Raw genomic sequence first — 16,558 nt, 5'->3', positions numbered from 1 at the left:
GTTAAATGGCTGCTTTAGGGATTGTTTTTAAAAGTCTGGAATGGATTAACCCATTTTGCATTACTTTCTATGGGAAAGCGTGCCTTGGTTTTGGAACGCTTTGGTTTTGGAACGGACTTCCGGGACGGATGAAGTTTGAGAACCAAGGTAATTTTAGCCTGTTTAAGGCTGCAATGTAGATGGCTGTCTATGTCTGCTTCAGCCAGTCCGGGGCCAATGAAGGTTAGTCCCTGCAACCCAACAGCCTTGAGTAAAGGCATATGGGTAAAGCTTGGCGCAGAATATACAGAGAAGGATCTGCAAAGGCACCTACAAATTTTTTAGCACCCTCCGTGACACTTTTGAGGTGGGGAAACAGGGAGTCATGCAAGACGGATCTAGACTTTGACGGTGTGCAGCGGAGTGCCTCCATTTACAACGGGGAACTCCCTAGTTGCGGGAAAAAGGAAGGGTCAGGGTCAGGCAGGATGTGGCTCGAGTGAATGGAAAAGCATGGCAAGGTGGGCACAAATGTGCTCTGTGGGGCTGGCATCCTCCTCATGCCACCATCAGCTCACACAATCCTTTTATTCAGTTATTTATTTTTAACAAGAAAAACTTGGGAGACTGGGTTCCTACACAGCAGGCGGGGAGAACCTTTGGTCCACCCTGATGTTGCTGAACTACAGCTCCCTTCATTGCTAGCAGAGGGTGGGCAATCCCTATGGGAACTGTAGTTCAGCAACAACCAATAATAATAATAATAATAATAATAATAATAATAATAATAATATTTTTATACCACTCTGGGTGACCTACAGCACATAAAAAATGGCAAAACATTAAAAATTTCCCGATACAGGGTTGCCTACAGATGTCTTCTAAAAGTCTGATAGCTGTTTATTTCCTTGACATCTGGTGGGAGGGCGTTCCACAGGGCGGGTGCCACTACCGAGAAGGCCCTCCTGAGAAGGTTCCCCTTATCTGATTCAATAACAATAACAATACAACCTTAGTACTGTCATCCTGTTTTGAGAAATTGTCGTTAATTACTCCCCCCCAAAAAAGCTGATTAAAACATAAGTAAACTCAAAACAGCAGCAGTAGCACTGCTCCTTTATTAGGACCGACTGAAATGCTACCCAGTAGTGAGCAAGCTTTCGATTTCACCAAAATACTTTTGCAGGAGGGAGCGAGAATTATTAACCTGGGTGTTCCCTCCTGCACCCTAGCCCCCCACCGGAGGTCTAGAGGGACGATGCGGAGGACCAGGGGTGGGGTGTGCCCCTCCAACATGCAGGGGGGGTAGGGGGCAGCCACAGGGCAAGAGGCAGTGAGAGAGACACCAAGAGAGAGAGAGAGAAAAAAACTAGCCACCTCTTCTATGGTTCCTATGCCTATGGCGCTGCCTCGTCGTCCGTACCTAGTTGGCGTTTTTCCGGGGACAAGCAATGACTGTGGTAAGCGGGCAGAGAGAGCGCAGAAAAAAAAGGACAGGGAGAGGAAAGGGAGGGGGAACAAAGGAATGAGAGAGAAAGAGAAAGAAAGAAAGAGAGAGGTCATGCAAAACAAAATGGTGCCAGGTCATCATAACAATGGCTAAAGCTAAAAGGCGGGCCGGGGCCCATAGCTGTCAACTTTCCCCTTTTTTTTAAGGGAAATTCCCTTATTCCGAATAGGATTCCTCGCATGAAAAGGGAAAAGTTGACAGCTATGCCGGGGTCCCCGGATGGAGGGGGTGGGCATGGAATCGGCCATGGCATGGGTAGAAAGCAGGGAGCAAAATGCTGCAATTTGGGGGGACCCCGTGTTGGGTCACAGCAGGTCAGTTTGGGGTATGAATAGCAATTTGGGGGGGTTGCGTTGGCTGGATTTTGCCCGCGGTCTGCAATGGGGAGCAGCTGCGGGTATTGTCTGGAATAGGGCAGCAGGGACTCCTTTTCTCCGCCCCATACGCCAAGCTCCTCGTCCTGATCTGTGCCCAGCCAGCCTTCCGCCTGATCCTAGCGCCCTTGCTCGTGGTGCCTCCGTGGGACTCCGGTTCGCTGGTAAGCTGGGCTACCTACCCACCCCAACCACTAGGAAAAAATGGCCGGGAATCTCAGGCCCCCCAGAGGCTGCTGAACTACCGGTACCGTATTTTTCGCTCTATAGGACGCACCGGACCATAGGAGAGGGAGAACAGGGGAAAAAAATTATCCTCCTCTCTGCTCAGCGCCCCTTCAGTGAAGTGGCAGGAGAAACGGAGAGGGAAAACTGTGCAGCGCCTCTCCAGCGAAGCGAAGCCTGGAGAGCAAGAGTGATTGGTGTGCACCGGCCCCTCTCGCTCTCCAGGCTTCAGGAGGCTAGCTGCAAGCCTTCGGAGCGCAGCGGGAACTCCTGCTGCGCTCCCAAGGCTTGCGTATAGCTGCCTGAAGCCCCCGGAGCGCCGCAGGAACTCCTGCAGTGCTCCGGGGGCTTCAGCGAAAGCAACGCGAAGCCTCCGGAGCGCGGGGGGAGCTCTCCTTCTGCGCTTCAGAGTCTTCGCGTTGCTATCGCTGAAGCCAAGGAGCCTGCATTCGCTCCATAATACACACACACATTTCCCCTTAATTTTTGAAGGGGGAAAAGTGCGTCTTATAGAGTGAAAAATACGGTACATCTCGCATCAGCCCCTGCCACCAGCTGGGGAGTCAAAGCTCAGCTGAAAAGCCAGAGATTCTCCATCTCTACATTAGAGGAAGGCAGAGCTGTGATGGAAATTGGTCTGGGCAGTGAAGGCAAGTAACAGTCTAGTCGACGGATGGGGAAAATTTGGCCCTCCAGGTTGGACTCCCAACTCCCATGAGCTCCAATCAACATGGCCCCTGGCCAGAGGTCATAAATCATAAGATTGTAGAGTTGAGGTGTTTAAAGACTCTCTCAAGGCAAATCTAAAAAACATGTAGTATAAACACTGACAACTGGGAAAACACTGGCCTGCGAGCGCTCCAATGAGAGAGCAGCCTTTACCAAAGGTGTCATGGGCTTTGAAGACACTCGAACTCAGGACGCAAAGGAGAAACGTGCTAAGAGAAAGGCACGCTTGGCAAACCCTCACCGTGATCAACTCCTGCCCGGAAACCTATGTTCGCACTGTGGAAGGACGTGTGGATCCAGAATTGGCCTCCACAGTCACTTATGGACTCGTTGTTAAAACCGTTTTATAGAAGACAATCTTACCCAGCTATGAGGGATCGCCAAAGAAGAATAAGAATAAGAGTCCAGGTAAAGGTAAAGGGACCCCTGACCATTAAGTTCAGTGACGGACGACTCTGGGGTTGCATCACTCATCTCGCTTTATTGGCCGAGGAAGCCGGCTTACAGCTTCTGGGTCATGTGGCCAGCATGACTAAGCCGCTTCTGGCGAACCAGAGCTGCGCACGGAAATGCTGTTTACCTTCCCACCGGAGCGGTACCTATTTATCTACTTGCACTTTGACGTGCTTTCGAACTGCTAGGTTGGCAGGAGCAGCGACCGAGCAATGGAAGCTCACCCCATTGTGGGGATTCGAACCACCGACCTTCTGATCGGCAAGCCCTAGGCTCTGTGGTTTAGACCACAGCGCCACCCGCTGCAATGTGACGGAGCCACTGTAAGACCCACACTTTACTAAAAGAGGAGCCATCGCAAGGGATGATGGGAGTTGGAGCTCTGTAGCATCTGGAGGGTCAAAGCTCCCCCCCCTTCTGTTCCTAACCAAGGCACTGTAGGATGACAGTGCCAAGCGTCTTCCCCCTGTACCCATCTCTTCTGCTGCTAGGGCAGGAAAGTGGCGGTGACCACATTGCTCCAGGCCCACCCCCCACTCCGCAGCTTGCCATACTTGCAGCCCAGACGGGAGGTGGAATAATTGGACTTTTGCACCCTTTCGGAGGTACACGCACTTGAGTTAGCGATTGCAAGTACATGAAAGGGAGGCGGGGGGCGCGTGTGACTAAGGTTATCTTGTGCCGATCGGCTCAGAGCAACGGAACGTGCAAGCCTTAGGTCTCTGGATCTAAAATAAGAACCAAACAGGCCGCCCCCACCTGCTCATTTTTATTTTATTTTTGTTGGTGGTGGGGCGCATGGAAATACCATGGTCTTGCTTGGAGACTCCCAGCTGTTTTCATTTCTTAACTTTGCCCCAGCTCTGGAGTGCGGGTGCCACCTACTGGCCACTCGCAAGCACTGCACCCAAAGTGTGCCTGCTCTTGGCCATGACTTTGCCGCCAGCCACAATGAGAACCGGCTGCTTGGGAGGGCCAAATGGATTTATGGAAATCTCACTGCAAGGGTGGCTTGGAGGAAAAGCACATTTAATCTGCTCCTTCCCCTTCCCCTTCCTTCTTAATGGCTGCTCTTTGCGTAGGAAACTGCCTTGTACTAAGCCAGGCTTTTGGGGTCCACCTCGCTCAGTACTGTCTGCTCTGACTGGCAGCAGCTTTCTAGGGTTTGAGATTCCCAGCCCTACCTGAAGATGCTTGCAGGGGATTGAACCTGGGGGCCTTCTGCACACAAAGCAGGTAGCTCAGTTGGCAGAGCACAAGGCTCTTAATCTGGGGTCATGGGTTCGAGTCCCACGCTGGGCAAAAAAATCCTGCATTGCAGGGGGTTGAACTAGATGACCCTCATGGTCCTGTCCAACTCTACATTCTATGATTCTATGACTCCGGGATAGCATTACTACCGAGCCAAGGCCATTACAGAAGTCCATAATGGTCAAATAAGGGTGTAAAGGGTAAAGGGACCCCTGACCGTTAGGTCCAGTCACGGACGACTCTGGGGTTGCGGCGCCCATCTTGCTTTACTGGCTGAGGGAGCTGGCATACAGCTTCTGGGTCATGTGGCCAGCATGACTAAGCCGCTTCTGGCGAACCAGAGCAGCACACGGAAACGCCGTTTACCTTCCCGCCAGAGCGGTACCTATTTATCTACTTGCACTTTGACGTGCTTTCGAACTGCTAGGTTGGCAGGAGCAGGGACCGAGCAACGGGAGCTCACCCCGTCGCGGGGATTCGAACCGCCGACCTTCTGATGGGCAAGTCCTAGGCTCTGTGGTTTAACCACAGCGCCACCCGCGTCCCCAAATAAGGGTGTACACATGTGAAATTGACTGGACCACATCATAAGCAACTCCTCCCTGCCCTCCCGCTTCAAGAATGAAATTGACTGGACCGGGTAACCAGGTGTTCCTGGTCCAGTCAATTTCACTTCCGGGTGGGGAGAAAACCCTGTTTGCAATCTGGTCCAGTCAATTTCACTCCCCCAAGTGGTGACGCATTGCTGAATGAGTGAGAGGAGCTGGCAAACTTTGCCGGTTATTCATGAACTCGTTTCGAGGGAGCTCAGCGCAGGAAGCAAGGGGACGGAAAGGTCAGCCCGGGAAATGACTTTTAATTGGGGGGGGCGCAGATAAGGAGGGGGAGGAATGAGGCGTTCAGAGCGGCTAGGTCAAGAAGGGGCAGGAGTTACTAGGGAGGAGATGTGGCGGGAGGGGGGAATGGTGGGGAATACAGGGACATGGGAGGAAACCAGGGGATTTGGGGAGGGGGTTACTCACTATGCCTGCGGCTTTGGCGATGTCGGGGTTGTTGTGGCCGAAACTCCCGCTGTGGCTGGTGGAGACGGTGTTCTGCCTCTTGCCGCTGAGCCCCATGGCATCCATCGACTGGCTGCGGCTGCGGATCACCCGCTGCAAAGGGGGGAGACGGATGTCGTGTCACCGGAGCCCTCCCTCTTTACCTTCGCAGCCAGGCTCCCGGCCCTACAGCCCTTGGGCAATGGGGCAGGGAATTGAGAGGGGTCAGACTGGGGGAGTGGGAGGCCTTTGCCCAGACGCGGATATTCCCGCCCACCCGCCAAAACTTCGTAATTCTTTAGCTGCAATGCTATGATCCTATGATAAAATTCAATGCGACGCAGGTAGGCTGCTTTATAGGGAGAGCCCATGTAGCTCAGCGATTGTCTACACTGATCAGCAGCAACGGATAATAATAATAATAATCTGGCTGGGCTTCCCCCACTCTGGGCAGCTTCCAAAAAAATATTAAAATACTTTGATACATCAAACATTAAAAACTTCCCTAAACAGGGCTGCCTTCAGATGTCTTCTAAAAGTCTGGTAGTTGTTGTTCTCTTTGACATCTGGTGGGAGGGCGTTCCACAGGGCGGGTGCCACTACCGAGAAGGCCCTCTGCCTGGTTCACTGTAACTTAGCTTCTCGCAATGAGGGAACCGCCAGAAGGCCCTCGGCGCTGGACCTCAGTGTCCGGGCAGAACGATGGGGGTGGAGACGCTCCTTCAGGTATACTGGACCGAGGCCGTTTAGGGCTTTAAAGGTCAGCACCAACACTTTGCATTGTGCTCGGAAATGTACTGGGAGCCAATGTAGGCCTTTCAAGACCGGTGTTATGTGGTCTCGGCGGCCGCTCCCAGTTTTTAGAGGCAACCCTACTTGGAGATGCTACCTTTGAGGATTGTTAACCTGGGGCCTTCTGCATGCAAAGCAGGTGCTCTGACACTGAGCTGCGGCCCTTCCCCCCTCCCCCTACAAAAAAGGCGACAAGTTCCTAGTCCTCATGGTTGTGAACAAAAAAGGCAGCTATAAAGAGGACGCTGCCTCGTATGGTGCCAACCTCCTTGGATCTACCTAGTTCAGGATTATAAGGACTCCCCGCCAGAGTTTCAGGTAGGGGACATCCCTGGCTTTAACTAAAGATTCTGTTACGGATTCAGAGGGTTGAGAAGACTGGTAACAGCTATTGATTTTATTGCAAAGTAGTTGCCATACATCTGTGGCAGGGGAAAGCTTCTACAGCTTATTTAGAAATAATTTCATGCCATGAATTTCTCTCGCCCTTTTGTTTGGGTTAACTAGAACACGGAAAAATAATTCTTGTGCAATATCTAGTATGACAGGAACCACGTGATCGGTTGCATTGAATTAATAAAATCAAATAGTTGGATTAGGAATACACATGCAATCACCCATCACTGTACAGTCGTACCTCGGAAGTTGAGCAGAATCTGTTCCGGAAGGCCGTTCGATTTCCGAAACATTCGACTTCCAAAACACGGTTTCTGATTGGCTGCAGGAAGCTCCGGCAGCCAATCGGAAGGCCCATCGGACGTCTGGCTTCCGAAAGAACGTTCGAAAACCGGGAGCCGAAATGTTTGACTCCCAAGGCGTTCGGGAGCCGAGGTATGACTGTATTGGATTTTATCGTGATGCTTCTGATGGGGTAGAAGGTTATAGGGATGTACTTATGGAACCAAGGGGGCAGTGGGGCTCCAAAAAAGTTTGGGAACCGCTGACCAAAGCCAGCGACCATGTGCATAAATCCCCGTGCCCCAAACGAGGCATTGGGGGGATTCCTCTCAACCCTGGGTGACGTCCCCTGCTCCCCACACCTCTCTCGCACAGGTGGGGGTGACGCATCCTCTCTCACAGCTTGGGGCAACATGGTAAAGTGCTGCTCTGTGCGCACGCCATGCACACACCCCTTGCTGCCTCCACTGAGCTTCATTTAGCTGCGGCTTGCGGCAAGATCTCTCTAGAGGAGAGACCTCTGTGGCATCTTGCCAGACATAGATTCTTCTCTGGGGTTTTTTTGGGGGGTGGGGTGGGGCGCAGAGAGCCACCCCTTGGATTCCACCACCTGAGGCATCTACCTCAGGGACGGCCCCTGCTCACACGCACCCACCTTGAAGGACTCGAAGAAGCCCCCGCTGCTCCCGCTGCCGTTCTCCATCTTGTCCTCATCTCCCCCAAGGCCCATCATGGACTGGCTGTTGAGGTGTAGCTCCTCATAGAGGGTCTCCAACAGAGCTGTTCGCGTGCGCTCCTGCAGCCAGGAGGGAACCGGGGTGGGGTTTAGGGCTGGTCGGAGAGAGGCACGGGGAAAGCTTGGAAGAGAGGTGGGCGGGGAGGTCTAGACTAGCCCAATACCCCGCCCCACCCGGAAGTTGGCAGGAAGCAATGGAACCCCTGTCAGCTGAGCAGCTCCTCACCTCCAGTTTGGCAAACTTCTCCGCCTTGTAGCAGGCGTACTCGGCGTTGATCAGCTTCGTCAAGAGGAATTCTTGGAAGTCGGGGCCCTGAGCAAGGAAAACGGGAAGATGGGAAACGGAACGCAGCTCCCGCTATCCCTGACTGAACCCATAGACCAGGGGTCAGCAAAATTTTTCAGCGGGGGGCCGGTCCACCATCCCTCAGACCTTGTGGGGGGCCGGACTATATTTTGAAGGGAAAAAAATGAACGAATTCCTATGCCCCACTAATAATAATAATAATAATAATAATAATAATAATAATAATAATACTTTATTATTTATACCCCGCCCATCTGGCTGGGTTTCCCCAGCCACTCTGGGCGGCTTTCAACAGAGTATTAAAATACAGTAGTCTGTTAAACATTAAAAGCTTCCCTAGAAGTTCCCTAGATTCGAGGAACTTCAGTAATAGTTGCTAGGTAGATAGAAGAAATTAGATTTATTGAGAATAAGTTTAATTATGAAAAAAATGTGTATTGGCAATAAGTAATATGAATTTGAAATATGGAATAGACGGGAAGTTGGGTCTTTAGTGTTAAGACCAATAGATGTTTTATTGTTTGCCAAGAAAATTATGTGTCTATGGTTATTTTTGTAATTTGTGTGTAATTTGGTATTTGTGGTTTTTTGTGTCTTTTTTTTCTTGTTGTATAAATAAATATTAAAAAAAAAATTAAAATAATTTCATGTAGGAAGGCAATTGTCCATCCAGGCTTAGCACAAAAACACGCTGATTCCCAGAACATCCATGGGCCGGATTGAGAAGGTGATTGGGCTGGATCCAGCCCCCGGGCCTTAGTTTGCCTACCCATGCCACAGACCTTCTGCAAAGTTAAAGAAAGTACTCCTGCAACCAAGCCGTAGCCCCTTCCCTGACGACAGGTAAAGGCAAATGATGACCCACTGCTGATGATGGTGATGATTTATTAAATGTGTATGCCACCCTACACCTGCAGGTCTCAGGGCGATTACAACATAAAATCACAATATAAAAACATAAAATACATAATAAAAACAAAAACAACCCAATAATCTCTCCCCCCCCCCCAAATAGGGCTTTCCCTCCCTCTTTTCTCACTGTGTACCCCATAAACCTGCACTGGAAATTCTCCCAGTGCTCCAGAGCAGATTTAGGGCTTCTGGACACACAGAAAGGCAGGAGAGAATCTTGTTCCATGAAGAATAAAACTCATTTGAATCCTGCCCAGAGCCAACCTAAATTAATCCCCTAGATAGAAAACACCAAACTGGAAAACACAGTGCGGAAAAACACTCTGGCCTGATTCAGACATAACACCTCTCTCTCTCTCTCTCTCTCTCTCTGCCTAGGTTTTAAGTTGCAAGCAACTCCTGTTAACCCTGGATAAAATTAACCTGGGTCATTTTGCACGTGGTAATTACATTACAATCTCAGACTGAAGAGGGTATTGTCATGAATGCACCATGCTCAGTACATTAGCAGTGGCTGCATAGGATTCCTCTTCCTAGGCTTGATTGGCCAGTGGTGGTGGGAGATCTGGAGACCCAGCTGTGCCTCATGCACAGGCAGTGGCAGCTGATGCTCACAGAGGGTACAGGGAGGTACCCCCAATTTCCTTCACTTTCCTTGACACCGGGGGAGCCTAGAGGTGAAGGAGGAAGGAGCGCTGAAGCCCAGCTGGTCGGCTGTAGGAAAACTCACCTTTCGGAAAACGGCCGGGTTGGGCAACGGAGGTCCGAAGAAAGGCACGTCGTCCCGGGCAGTGACAGAGACCTGGAGAGAAAGAGGTGGGTGGGAGAGAGATGCAACCAGGAAACTCCAGAAGCTGCCTGGAAGTTATCCAGAGATGGAAAGAAGACAAAGTCCCTACCCGAGAAGAATGGCAGATGAAGTTGATGGATTATGCTAAAATGGCTAAAATGACCGGAAGAGTCAGAAATCAGGGATACCAAAATTTTAACAAGGAATGAGGAAAATTTGTAGCTTATCTTAAAGACCGTTATAAACAGCTAAAACGGTTAGTAGGATTGGAATATCACTTGCCGTTTAAGGGCGAATTTTGGATACAATGGAGATGTAAAAGAGTTGGATCATCATAAAAGATGCAGGAGGAAATGATTAATAATAGGACCCACAAAGAGGAGGAGGGAAGTCCAAAAGATGCCTTGGAATCCTATTTTTACGATTTATGTTTGATATATCTCTGTAAAACTTTAATCTGAAAAACCAAACAAATAAATTTATTTAAAAAATAAATTTATTTTTAAAATGCCTTCGGCCCTAGTCTGCACCACTCCTTTTTGAGAGCTGAGCAGAGAACTCAGGTGGATTAAGATGGTGGAAAAAGGAGATTCCGATGTAATAGTCATAAGAACTTTCCAGCCATAAGAGCTGTACGACAGTGGGACGGACTCCTTTGCAAGGGGTGTGTGTGTGTGTCCCTCTTTCGTTGGGAGATTTTAAAGCAGAGGTTGAACCTGTCAGGGGTTCTTTAGTTGCACTGCAGAGGGGGTTGGACTAGATGAGCCCTGGGGGACTCCTTCCAACTCAATAATTCTATAATTCTGTGCTTAACAGCGACACTGAGTGCCTGGTAGCTCTTCTTTATGGACCCTCCAGGGTGTGAAGTATCAGCAGAGCGGGGTCCCCCTTTGTCGCTCCACCTCCCTCTGAAGTTTGGGTGGTGGCGGCCTGAGAGAGCCTTCTCTAAGCCAGCACCCCCAAAGTTGTGCAACTCCCACCCCAGAGAGGTCCGCCGGACACCTTCACTGTACAACACACCCTTTTCCCCTGGCCTCTGACAGCCCTGGGTGTTTATAGGGCCCACCCTTTTTCTGCGACTGTAGCCTGCTTTAACTGTTTTCAGTTTTTAATTGCTGTCAATTACCGTATTTTTCGCTCTGTGAGACGCACTTTCCCCCTCCTAAAAAGTCAGGGGAAATGTTTGTGCATCTTATGGAGTGAATGCAAGCTGCGTGGCTATCCCAGAAGACAGAACAGCGAGAGGGAGTGCTGCACAGCGTTCCCTCTCGTTGTTCTAGCTTCTGGCTTAGCCGTGCGAAGCCTCCGCAGGGCAGTGGGGAGGCTTCATCCGGCTGCCTGGGAGAGACTTTGTGCGGCTATCCCAAAAGCCAGAACAGCAAGAGGCTATCCCAGAAGCCAGATCCCTCTTGCTGTTCTGGCTTCTGGGATTCAGAATATTTTTTTTCTTGTTTTCCTCCTCCAAAAACTAGGTGCGTCTTATGATCTGCTGCATCTTATAGAGCGGAAAATACGGTACCTGCTGGTGAAAGGTGGGTAATCAATTGAATCAATAATGCTAATGGTAATAATAGTAAGGTCCCCCCAACCACCCATCGCCATTCCAGGTTCCGGCACCCGGAGATAACTGACTCCACCAATAAAAGCCCAGCCACCTTGTAGAGTGTGTTCTCCGTACAGGGATTCTCAGCCTGAACTACAATGTAGGCGTGCAGGAAGTTGGAGGCAATCATGTCCGGGACGAAGGGCGTGTTCTCGTCCTGGAAGATGATGGCCACGATGTCGTTCCCGATGTGCCGTTTCCTCTGCAGCTATGAGCAGGAGGAGAGAGAGGAGAGGAGAGGGTCATTGTTTCAGTCCCACTCGCTTTTGCTCACCCAGGAGGTGGGGGGAGAGGAAAAACACACACACACAAAGGGGGTTTCAGGCCAGGAGGCAACCAAGTCCAGGCAAGCTGTGAGCTCCAGCAGCTCGTAAGGCGGTGCTTCCACCGGTGCACTGCCAGCTACGCCTTTCCTCTGCCCTCCTGGCTGCGCTTTCCTCTGCTATCGAAGCCACGTCCCTACCTGCTGAGTATCCCCCTCCGTGTAGGGCAGCTTGGTGGACACATGGAACATGATCTCCTTGTTTCGGAAGTTGTAGTAGACCGACTCTGTCCCTGTCTGCCCGTGGGTCACGTCGAGGCCCCCCCGAAACCTGCACCCCACAGAAAGACACAGGCCTGAGACCAGTTCGAGGGCTGTGCTGCCAACAGCTTTGAGTGTTTTCAGGAGCAAAAAACAACAACTGTGCCCCTCCTCCCTGGCATGCAGCTGGGTCTTGGGGGGGGGCAGACGTAAAGGAGCCCCTTGTTCTCCCTCTGTCCCGACTCTACTCACCCCTTGAAGTCCTGCAACTTGACTTTCTGGCCCAAGAATTCAAGGAATTCGACGAATGCTGGGCTCTCCTCCGTGGTGCTGAAGAGCTCCTCTTCTGAAGTCTGCAGAGAAGAGGCAGAGTCATGTGTGTTGATGCTCAAAGAGAGGGCTTGGCTTACAGCCATGGGGTGGGGGGGAGGTCTCTGTGCATCCCTAACCCAGACCACCTTGAAGGGGAAAGGACTGGCCAGACATAAGAGCTTACAGCCCTCTCCCATTAGCATCCCAGTTAATTTAAGAAGACTCCTGCACTAGTTGGGTTCAGCCAATGGGCGCTCCAGCATCCTGTCCTCAGGTGGTCAAGCAGCTACTGAAATGGTACCCAGGAACAAGAGATCTCTCCCCTCCTGTAGTTTCCAGGAACTGGGATTCGAAAGCATTGCAGCAATTGCCCTCTCCCTTCCGTGAATTTGACCATTCGTCTTCTAAAGCCATCCATATTGGGGAAAGGGACCATTTTTGCTTTTAGGGAGAAGGATGCGCTTCAGTTTTAGTTTAGTTTAGTTTTTAGTTTAGAGAGAGAGATGATATAGACCATGGGAAGGCAAATAAAGGCCTGGGGGCCGGATCTGGCCCAATCACCTTCTAAATCTGGCCCACGGAGGGTCCAGGAATCAGCATGTTTTTACATGAGTAGAATGTGTCCTTTTACTTTAAAATGCACCTCTGGCTTATTTGCGGGGCCTGCCTGGTGTTTTTACATGAGTAGAATGTGTGCTTTTATTTAAAATGCATCTCTGGATTATTTGTGGGGCATAGGAATTCATTCATTCCCCCCCCCAAGGTCTGAGGGACGGTGGACTGGCCCCCTGCTGAAAAAAATTGCTGACCCCTGATTATAGACATAGATTAATATATGAGAAAAGTATCAGGCTGCAATCGCTAAGTCCAAATTCAGGAGTGGGCAGAAAGTAGATCAGAATCAACTGGTAGATCTTGCGGGATCTGCAGGAGGCCTATTCTCACAGGCTCCCAACTGGGTCGCAACAGCAACACAAATCTCCTTCTCCACCCCCACCATGCATACAGGTTTCAAGCCGGGGTGCTGAGATGAAGAATGCAGCCTGCAAGTGTGAAGAAAGAACGGCCAGTTCAAGTTCTGCTCTGGAATGGGAAACAAAAAACCCATGCCCAGATTCTACAGGACACTCTGTCATTTCATTTCATTTTCAGGTTGGTAGGTCTCACAGTTGCAGGGAAACCCCCACAAATCTGAAGTCATGCTGGTTGTAATTCATTTGGTTTAAATCTGTGGGTGCTGCACCCTTTTGAGGGGGGCTGAGAGGTCGAATAATCTACAGTGGTACCTCGGGTTACATACGCTTCAGGTTACATACGCTTCAGGTTACAGACTCCGCTAACCCAGAAATATTACCTCGGGTTAAGAACTTTGCTTCAGGATGAGAACAGAAATCATGCTCTGGCGGCGCGGCAGCAGGAGGCCCCATTAGCTAAAGCGGTGCTTCAGGTTAAGAACAGTTCCAGGTTAAGAACAGACTCCTGGAACGAATTAAGTACTTAACCCGAGGTACCACTGTATAGACCAAGCAGGGGCAGTTTACGCTCTGAAAAAATAATGCCAAACTCAGCTATCCTTCGAAGCTCGCACTTCTCTAAATTTTGCAGCGCAGCTCTCCAAGATGGGGGCGGGGGGGATAAAATTGTTGGGTGTGAAAATATAGGTTATTAGGAGAAAGTGGACATAAAATGCATGTACCCGTGAAAAAAATAACAAGCAAAAACGCATCTGGGGGGAAATGTCTTGCAAAAACGTGTGTCTATATCAGGGGAAACGGCTTCAGTCTGTTAATTTCAAGAGGTCTCGATCCCAACCTGGGCCGCTAGATGGAGCTCACGGCACCTGGCAAAATCATACCTTTTAACAGGCTTAAAATGCAAACATTTGAAATAGAGAAGCTGGTGGGTGGCTTTGTGAAAGCTGGATCATGGTGTCTCTCCCCCTCCCTCCCCACTTTCCCTTTTCATCCCCTGAGAATCACTTGTCAATTGACTGCGCCTTTTTACCCCACCCCAAAGGATCAGAGCTTTGTCATGACTTCCTCAAGATAAAAGCTGCGCAGGAGGCACGGGAGCACTCAATTTAGCTCAGCTTTTTAAGAAGAGGCCCTCCTGCATGCTCTGGAGGGGGAGGCAGCTGAGTACTGCCTGGGGGGGGGTACACCTCTCCTTCTCTCTCCTTCTCCGAGTTGATTTCTCAGGTGTGAAGGAGCCAGAGGTGGTGGTGGGGAGGTGAATGGGGAGGAATCCAGCATCCCTGAAGCAGCGCAGAGGTATTGCCGTTTGTTCAGGGGGAGAAGAAGGGGGGGTCTCCAATGCTGGTGCAGAGCGGCTCCCTCCAGCCAGCAGACAAACCCAAGGGGCAGGGCAGTCCACAGGGAACTACTAATACAGTGGAACCTCAGTTCTTGAACCGCTCGGTTCCCGAACGTCGAAAACCCAGAAGTAAGTGTTCCGTATCACAATAGTGATAACCTATGTTGGAAATGTAAAGAAAAAGAAGGTACCTTTTATCATATGTGGTGGACCTGCCCCAAGGTGAAAGACTTCTGGGAGAAGATTTATAATGAATTGAAAAAAAAAATGTTGAAATATACATTTATTAAGAAACCAGAGGCCTTTCTTCTTGGAATAACAGGTTTGGAATTGCCCAAGAAAGATGTTAGACTGTTTCTGTATGCCGCAACTACAGCTAGAATTTTGTTGGCCAAGAATTGGAAAACACAAGAAGTGCCAAAAGTGGAGGAATGGCAGATGAAGATGATGGACTTTTTGGAGCTAGCCGACCTGACCGGAAGAGTCCGCGACCAGAAGGAGGAGGAGTACCAGGAGGAATGGAGGAAATTTAAAGACTATTTAGTTAAATATGCTAAGATAATTTAAATAGAAATACTTGCAAACACTAGATAGGCTTAGGATTTAAATATATGATGTTACAAAATAACATGTTTAAATTTAATATGAAAAGAAAGAAAGACGTTAATTGATTAAGTAAATTTTATGAGAAATTTGTTTTGGAAAACTGTTACAATGATATATACTGAAATTCAGCCAGGGGGGTTCGAGGGAGTCACGTAACAATGTTATTAAGAGTGGAATAATTACAGTTAGGATTTATGTTTGTTTGTTTGTTTATAAATTTTGGAAAATCAGTAAAATTTTTGGAAAAAGAAGAAGGAGTAAGTGTTCCGGTTTTCAAACGTTCCTCAAAACCCAAACGTCCGACACGGCTTCCGATCTGCAAAAAAAGCCTAGCTGTCAGCCAATCGGAAGCCGTGCCTCGGGATTGGAACGTTTTGGAAGTTGAACGTCCTGAAAACGAGTAAAAAAAAAGGCACTTTATAAAAAAAGAGAGGGAGAGAAGGGACCCCAAGGAGCCATCTAGTCTGACCCCATGCAAAGCAGGAATCGAAGGACCAAACCTGAGACCTTCCGCAGGCAGGACGGATGCTCTGCCACTAAGCTATAGGGACTTCCAAACAAAAGAAAGTAAAATTCCAGCCTTCAAGTTTCCGAGTAAAGGACTATGCTCTGCAGTGATGCTTCTGAATGCTAGTTGCTGGAAGCCACAGAAGGAGAGAGGGCTGCTGCACTTGGGTCATCCTGAAAGGTGAACCTGAAGGAGCGTCTCCACCCCCATCGTTCTGCCCGGACGCTGAGGTCCAGCGCCGAGGGCCTTCTGGCGGTTCCCTCACTACGAGAAGCCAAGTTACAGGGAACCAGGCAGAGGGCCTTCTCAGTGGTGGCACCCGCCCTGTGGAATGCCCTCCCACGAGATGTCAAAGAGAGAAACAACTACCAGGCTTTTAGAAGACATCTGAAGGCAGCCCTGCTTAGGGAAGCTTTTAATGTTTGGTGCATTACTGTATTTTAATATTTGGTTGGAAGCCGCCCAGAGTGGCTGGGGGCGGGGCCAGCCAGATGGGTGGGGTACAAATAATAAATTATTATTATTATTATTATTATTATTATTATTATGGGATACCCTTTGCGGCCGGCCACCGCGAAGGAAGGATGCTAGACTATATGGGTCCCCTTTGGGATGATTCAGCTGCAGACCTGTTCTGCCACTACTTCCTCCTCAAAGAAGGTGCCTTCCTCTGGTCCAGGACCTCCTGGGTATTTCTCTCCCCCCCCCCCAGCCCCCCCCCCCAGATCTCACCTGCCTCCCTGGTAAGAAGCCAGGGTACTCACCTGGCCCAGCTTCTGGTAGATGACACCGAACTTGAAGTTATTGCTGATGACGTGTTCATCAAAGGTCACGATGAGTCGAGAGGCCTGGAGGTGGGGCGGGGAGAAAATCTGGTGAGTTCAGCGAGCGGAGCCTCAGACATCAACCACATCTAC

General features: G+C 49.9%; 1 protein-coding gene across 6 annotated transcripts in view; it reads right to left on the bottom strand.

Annotated features, from left to right (window-relative positions):
- RAP1GAP (RAP1 GTPase activating protein) overlaps positions 1-16,558 on the bottom strand; it is a 110,250-nt gene that overhangs the window by 13,408 nt on the left and 80,284 nt on the right. For 4 of the 6 annotated variants that reach the window (XR_014551804.1, XR_014551805.1, XM_083629397.1 and 1 more), the window contains 8 exons: positions 16,406-16,489; positions 12,155-12,255; positions 11,843-11,972; positions 11,432-11,587; positions 9,717-9,788; positions 7,994-8,080; positions 7,687-7,827; positions 5,544-5,675 (listed from right to left, as the gene is read on the bottom strand). Coding sequence is in view for 4 of the 6 variants with exons in the window: in XM_083629397.1 (XP_083485523.1) it covers positions 5,544-5,675; positions 7,687-7,827; positions 7,994-8,080; positions 9,717-9,788; positions 11,432-11,587; positions 11,843-11,972; positions 12,155-12,255; positions 16,406-16,489 (903 nt within the window). In the remaining 2 variants the exon portion in view is untranslated. Of the gene's footprint in view, positions 1-1,356; positions 1,435-5,543; positions 5,676-7,686; positions 7,828-7,993; positions 8,081-9,716; positions 9,789-11,431; positions 11,588-11,842; positions 11,973-12,154; positions 12,256-16,405; positions 16,490-16,558 lie in introns of all 6 variants that reach the window. The other 2 variants (XM_083629396.1, XM_083629399.1) reach the window with 1 other exon arrangement.

The sequence above is a fragment of the Podarcis filfolensis genome (genome assembly GCF_964270895.1).
Source record: "Podarcis filfolensis genome assembly, chromosome: 8".
NCBI classification, from domain to species: domain Eukaryota; kingdom Metazoa; phylum Chordata; class Lepidosauria; order Squamata; family Lacertidae; genus Podarcis; species Podarcis filfolensis.
Note: the sequence above shows the minus strand (reverse complement) of the source record. Positions and strands in the feature narration are given on the sequence as shown.